Source organism: Dipodomys spectabilis, unplaced genomic scaffold (genome assembly GCF_019054845.1).
Source record: "Dipodomys spectabilis isolate Male_0828 unplaced genomic scaffold, ASM1905484v1 ptg000317l, whole genome shotgun sequence".
Taxonomy (NCBI): domain Eukaryota; kingdom Metazoa; phylum Chordata; class Mammalia; order Rodentia; family Heteromyidae; genus Dipodomys; species Dipodomys spectabilis.
In genome coordinates this window covers 1,853,527-1,860,038 of record NW_024870994.1, presented here as the reverse complement: position 1 = coordinate 1,860,038, position 6,512 = coordinate 1,853,527, and the positions used below count along the sequence as shown (strand labels likewise).

General features: G+C 66.7%; 1 protein-coding gene across 1 annotated transcript; it reads right to left on the bottom strand.

Annotated features, from left to right (window-relative positions):
* Positions 1–328: 328 nt before the first annotated feature.
* Snai1 (snail family transcriptional repressor 1) lies at positions 329–4,410 on the bottom strand. The gene is made up of 3 exons (XM_042702191.1): positions 4,286–4,410; positions 3,312–3,848; positions 329–1,071 (listed from the first exon to the last, which is right to left on the bottom strand). Exons 1-3 carry the CDS (start codon positions 4,365–4,367, stop codon positions 887–889), a joined length of 804 nt encoding a protein of 267 aa, XP_042558125.1. The 5' UTR covers positions 4,368–4,410; the 3' UTR covers positions 329–886.
* Between the last annotated feature and the right edge of the window lie 2,102 nt (positions 4,411–6,512).

Below are 6,512 nucleotides of genomic sequence, written 5' to 3'. Positions count from 1 at the left end.
CCGGCCAATTTCCTGGCATCAAAGGCCATTTGGTACCCAGCAGCCAGACGAGGTGTGGGCCTGCCTGACAGAGGCCCAGGGGGCAGGAAGGACGGCCGGAAGCCCGCCCAGGGGCGCACAGCCACGGCAGCTGTGGCCCTGTGGCCTGTTTGGATCCAGTGTCTCTTCCAGGCCGCGTTGGCCAGGGGCTGCCACTCCCCGCCAGGCAGGGCCCACCTCCACGGCCCTCTTCCCTTCCGTTAGTGCCCACCCCGTAACCACCCCGCGGGGCCAGGGAACGCTGCTATATAAATTAACCACTTTATTGAACATCAATAAACTGTATATATAACTATACAAAATGTTTCCTTAACACAAAAAATGCTGCTTGTAATATAAATACCAGTGTACCTTTAAAAATGTAAACATCTTCCTCCCACACCTGTCGGTCCCAGAGCGGGTCTGGGGCCTTGGGGCCAGGCTGTGGCCCCTGGACAGGACAGGCTGGCTGAGGGCTGTCACTCAGTTCCTGAGAGTAAACCAGGTGTCACCGTGACACACAGGGGCCACCTCCAGGCTAGGCGGCCTCCTGCCCACTCCTGTCCCACGATCGCTGCATAGTTGCCCCCAGGAAGGTGGCTTGAGGGTTCCTGGGGGGAGGGAAGGGGAGAGTGGGGTCCCCTGAGTGGAGTGGGAGTGTCCTGGTCCGGTCTGATGGCTTCTGGCTGCAGCTAACAGCTCAGGGTGCACAAACCCAGCGGGCCTGGGCCTGGCTCCACAGTGGCGGGTGGGCGGCCACCCGTTCCCACTGAAGGCCTCCAAGGCCAGGGCAGAGGTCGGAGCCAGAGTCCTGTGGGCCACACAGCAACTCCAGAGCCTCGGGAGCCTCTGGCCCAGGCAGGGAGAGTCAGCGGGGGCCCGCGGTGCAGCCAGCCGCCTGGTGCTTGTGGAGCAGCGACATGCGGGAGAAGGCGCGGCCGCAGGCGGGGCACTGGTACTTCTTCACATCTGAGTGTGTCTGCAGGTGCGCGCGCAGGTTGGAGCGGTCGGCGAAGGCCCGGCTGCAGTGTGAGCAGGAGAAGGGCTTCTCGCCTGGGGAGAGGGCAGAGCGCAGGGGTGGGGGGTGAGGCGCCGGCAGAGTCCCATGGCCCAGGGAAGCGGCCGTGTCCCGGGGCCTCTCTTCTCGCCTTGGGGAGTCAGGTCCGTGACTAAGTGCAGGCCGAGGATCCTCACACCCCGCAGGTGCAGAGGGGCCCCACAAACAGACTACTGACTCACTCCACAGGCACGCGATCCTCCTGCACACCTCGCAATAGGGAGGGGGAAACTGAGGCACGGAAGCCCAGTGGCATCTCCAGGACCCCCCAGCAGGTCCCAGGCCTTGACCAAGGCAAGGCCCTTGTGGCCATTACTTTATTGTCTTTGGGGCCCAAGTTAGAGGGGCAGACTTCCGGGGTCCCCCCTCCCCACCTCAGCACTGGCTGGGCCACGCCTCAGACAAACCCGTCTGGCAGGAGCCCCAGGAACAGGCCTGAGCCTCAGCCTGGGACCCCAAAGTCTGTGGCCCTGGACAAGGTGTGTGAAGTCTCCCAGGTGCGAACCATGCAGAAAGTGCTCTGTAAGCGCTCGCAAGACATCCCCATGAGCCAGCACAAAACCAGAACTGGAAGTGTGGCTCACGTGGTGGAGTTCCAGCCAGCTACTGAGCACTAAGAACACAGGCCGCGGCTTTGAGTTCAAGCCTTAGCACGGCACCACACAGAACAGCCCAAAAGACTGCCAAGGACCTTGGAGCCCAGCCCCTGCCCCAGCCAGGAGCTGACTGCGTTGGGTTTCTTTTCCCCCTAAGGGTATAATCAAAACTCATCAGAGAAACATCTACTGAGCTCCTACGGGGACAAGCACTGCTCTAACATTCAACATCCTTCCAGGCCAGTGCTGGAATGCAGGACCAGCTGGCAAAGAATCGCCAAGGCCTAGTGGGTGTGGCCAGGCGGGACCGGCCCAGGGGACCACAGGGCGGCCCAGGGGACGGCAGGGTGGGAGGCTGCCACCTTAGGGTGGGAGCCCTGCTGGGGGGGGGGGCCTGAGCGGGCTGCAGGCCTCCCACCCAGTCCCCGCTGAAGCTCTGTCAGTAGTTGAGGGTCAACTAAAGGCTTGTGGAGCACATGGCACCCTGTCGCGACCCCCCCCATTCCCTCCACCCCTCAGCCGCCTTTCTGGTGCTCCTGGCAAGTGTGAAATCGGCACCAGGCCGGCGGGGACAAAGGGGGGCACCGTACATGCGATACCCCCGGATTAAAAGGGCCTGTCACACCATGGGTAGCAGCTGCGGCGGGAACAGGTGCGGGCACCACTGCCCGGTGCACCTGCTCCTCACCCCCCACTGTGCCTAACCATTAAGCACACAATAGGGTCCAGGAGGATGGGCGCATGTCAATGGGGGCTGAGGGAGCCTTTGCATTCAAACAATGTCTGTGTGGGAGGGCAGGACTGGGGCCCCCAGAGCACCCCAAGGCTTGACTCCCTCTCGAAATGGCGTCCCCTTTGTTGGACCTTTACAGGTTGTGCTATGTGTGCATTCAGTAGAATGCACGGGGGGGGGGGGGGGGGGGGGAGGGGGGGGGAGCTTCGTCCACAGGGTGCCTGGCCCGCGGACTGCTCAGGTCAGCCACCTGGGCCAACCGTGGCTCTTGGGCGCCTGTCTCAGGACGGAGCTGTGGCCCTGGGCCTTCTTCCTTCACAGCCTCTCTCTAAACGCCCCCCCCCACAACATTCTCCACCATTCAGGTTCTGAAGGGGCAGCTGCCAGGCCTCAGCACAAAGTTCCGCATTGTTTTTGAACCGCTCCATGTGGCATGGGCATGGGCCTGGGCCGGGTGGGAAGGGGCCCTGTGAGCAGGGGCTGTGCGGGGATTCCCCACCTTCAGCCACCGCCATCCCTCAGGCCTGAACAGGCTCACCCAGGGCTACCGGCACTTTCTGGAAGCCCTGTGCCTGGGTTCTGGGCATGCACTCTTCCTGGGCGCCTGCCCTATGCCCCCTCCCCACCCCGAGCCCCAGGGTGTTGGCCAGGCAGGAGCCGGGCACAGGTGGAGAAGGTGGGCACATCCTGTGCGGCAGTAAACAACAAGGTGTCACTGGGCTCCTTCCCAGATCTGCAGGGCAGGGTGGAAAGGCCCCGACCCTACGCCCTGCCCACACCCTGCCCCTGCCCCGCCAGACCCGCTTCTGCCCAACCCCCCTCCGTGGGCCGGAAGGGAGCTGGAGCCCCAAGCACCGCCAGGCAGGGGCGAGGGGGGGGAGGTGGGGGGGGGCACAGGGACACTCACCGGTGTGGGTGCGGACGTGGCCCTGCAGCAACCAGGGCCTGGAAAAGGCCTTCCCACAGGTCCCGCACACGCAGGGCAGCGTGTGGCTGCGAATGTGCATCTTGAGGGCGCCCAGGCTGAGGTATTCCTTGTTGCAGTATTTGCAGTTGAAGGCCTTCCGGGCCTGGGGGTCCCTGGCCCCGGAGAGCCTGGGGTGGAGGGCCAGCTGCTTGGGCAGTTGGCCTAAGGCAGGGAAGGCGGCGTAGGCCTCGGCCTCCAGGGAAGAGGCGGAGGTGGAGGAGAAGGTGGACGCGGCCGGCGAGGGCGGGCTGGGTGGCTGAGAGCTCTTCCCGCTGTCCTCATCCGACAGGGAGGTCAGCTCCCCGGCCTTGGGGCTCTCTTGGGGCTCTGGGGTGCCCCAGCCCAGGGTCCGGGCCTGGGGTACCAGCAAGGAGTCCCAGATGAGCGTGGGCAGGGAGGCCGTGGGGTTGAGGACCTCGGGCGGCGGGATGGCGGCCAGCAGGTGAGCCTGGTCGTAGGGCTGCTGGAAGGTGAGCTCTGCGGGGGGAGCAGACAGGGCAGGGTCAGCTCGCACTCCACCTCCGACCTCCCCCCCCCCCCCCCCCCGCCCCGGCCCGGGGCGAGGGGCGCAGGGGCGAGGGCGCAGGGGCGAGGGCGCAGGGGCGAGGGCGCAGGGCGGCACCCCCGGGCCCGGGCCCCCGCCGGGCCCCCGCCCGCCCCCACCGGCCCGGCCTCCACCCCGCCCCCACCCGGACTCCGGACTTCCCGGCCTCCCCTCGCCCGGGCCGGGCCGGGCCGGGCCGGGCCGGGCCACCGCCGCCGCCGCCGCCGCGACGCCGGCCTCCCCCTCCCGTCGACCCCGTCCACCTGCCCGCGCCCGCGGGCCCGGCCCGGCCTCCCCGGGACGCCCCGCCGCGACCCGGCCCCCCCGGGGGCCCCCGCGGCGCCGGCGCGCGCCCCCCGCGTCCGCTCACCCGGGGCCGAGTCCTGCAGCTCGCTGTAGTTGGGCTTCCGGCGGGGGTCGGAAGGCTTCCTGACCAGGAAGGAGCGCGGCATCGTGGCCGAGGGCGCCGGGGGTCCGCAGAGCTGCTCTCGCTGGGCCGGCTGCGGCGCGGTGCGCGCGGACGCGCGGCCAACCCCCTTAAGTACTCCACTGCGGGCGGGCGGGGCGGGCGGGGCGCGGCCACGCCCCTTTGTCAACAGCGCGCCAATCAAAGGCGCGCCTCGCGGGAGGCCACGCCCCAAGCAGGTGCGCCTGGGCGGGTGGGGCTCGCGCCGCGTGGCGCTGGGAGCCGGCTCGGGGTTCCTCTGCCGCCGGCTGCGCGGGCGGCGCCGGTCTCCCCGCGGCGGGCGGGCGGGCCGGCCGGTCGGCCGGGACGCGGGCGCAGCGGGTCTCCGCGGGGAGGGACCGCAGTGGCCGGCTGGACGGCGCCCCCCGGCCCCGGGCCCGCGTCCCGGCGCCCCTGGCGCCCCCTGGCGGCGGCGCGGACGCCCACACCTGCGGAAATGGCTGGGCGGCGGCGCGGGCGCGGAGCGGCGTCCCGGGGCGGGGCGCGGGGGTCCACGCGGCTCCGGGGCCCGGCCCGTGCGTCTGGCTCACCGGGCACCGGGCTGGCCGCCGCGGCCGGAGCCCACACGCCTGCGCTCTCCTCTCCCAGCCGGGCCTTGCCCACCCCAGGACCCTGGCACCTGCCGGCCGCCAGCCTCTCCCGGCTCGGCCTCGCCGGTGCTGAGACGCGGTGCAGGCCACCTCGCGCGCCCCCTCCCCAAGGCCGCCGCCGCGGGGCCCGGTCCTCTCCCCGCAGGGCGCACCCCGCCCGCCGGCGCACCCCGGTCTGACGGCTCCCCGCGGGCGGGACGCTCACCCCGGGCGGCCGGCCCCGCGACGCGCGCTGGCGTGGGGGAGATGGGCGCGGGGTCCCAGGCCAGCCTGGCCCGCTTGCCAAGATCCTGTCTCCTGAACGAACGAACGGACGGACGAATGAATGGATGAATCTCCAAAGGTCAAAGACAAAGGTTAAGGAACGGAGGCGGCAGCCAGGAAGAGGAGCAGGGAAGGCGGCATGCTCGACGGGAGGGCTGGGCTGGGCCGGCCGGGGCTGCACCCCAGCGCGCCTCTTAAGGAGGGGACAGCTTTAAACTGGAGCCCTTTTCATTTTTTGGTTGGGCCTTGAACTCGGGGCCTGGGCGCCGTCCCTCAGCTCTACCACTTGAGCCACAGCACCACTTCTGGTTTTCTGAGTGGTTTATTGGAGATGAGTGTCTCACCGACTCTCCTGCCTGGGCTGGCTTTGAACCGTGATCCTCAGATCTCAGCCTCTGAGTAGCAAGGATTACAGGCGTGAGCCACCAGTGCCCGGCTTCAAGCCCTTTTCATATGAAGGATATTTTTGTTCTGTTTGAAAAAAATGATCTGTTATTACAAAGGTGATGTGGTGTAAGTCGGATATGAATGATATATTTCGAGCACGTGCGTTGATAGTTAACATACAGAAGGTTCTGGGCCAATCTCCAGCACCACACACCAAAAGAAAAGGCTTTCTTTTTGAAATGAAGTCACTTTCTCAAGCAGGACCTCAGCCACCAAAGTCAAACCAAAGTCACCTGGTTCACTGAAGCCGGACCCGACCCCACCCACAGCGCTGCTGCTGCTGTAGCCCAGGTAGGCCTGGAACTCGATCCTCTCGCTTCAGGCCTGGATTACAGGTGGTGCCACCAGACTCAGCTGTCAGTAACTACTGTCTGGTCAAAGCAGGTAGTAGGAACTAAATCCATTGCTTGTTGGGGGGCTGCCAGCTGGAGTTTGCAAACCTCTCTGACCTCAGTTTCCCTAGGTGTAAGGAACAGGTGGCTTCTGTCTCCTGGAGAAGTAAAGACAAGGAAAAGGAACACCTACTGTGGGGGCCTTACTAGCCAGCTTCCTTCAAAGGCTTGCAAGCACCTGCAAGGGGGAGGGGAGGGGAGGGGAGGGGAGGCTGCCTTCCTCCCAGCCCCGTTTAGATCTGATTAACTTATCCGGCTGCGGCCCTCCCGCCGGGAGGCCTGGGTGGCGACCGAGCCTTCCCAAGGTATGGCCATGGAAGGCGTCATCGGTCCTCTAGCCAGGAACCTCACAGGAAATCTCACTCCTTAGCAAGGCTGGCCTCAAACTCAAAAGTGCCTCTGAGACTGCGGGTGGTGGCCCTGTGGAGGCTGCGGTGT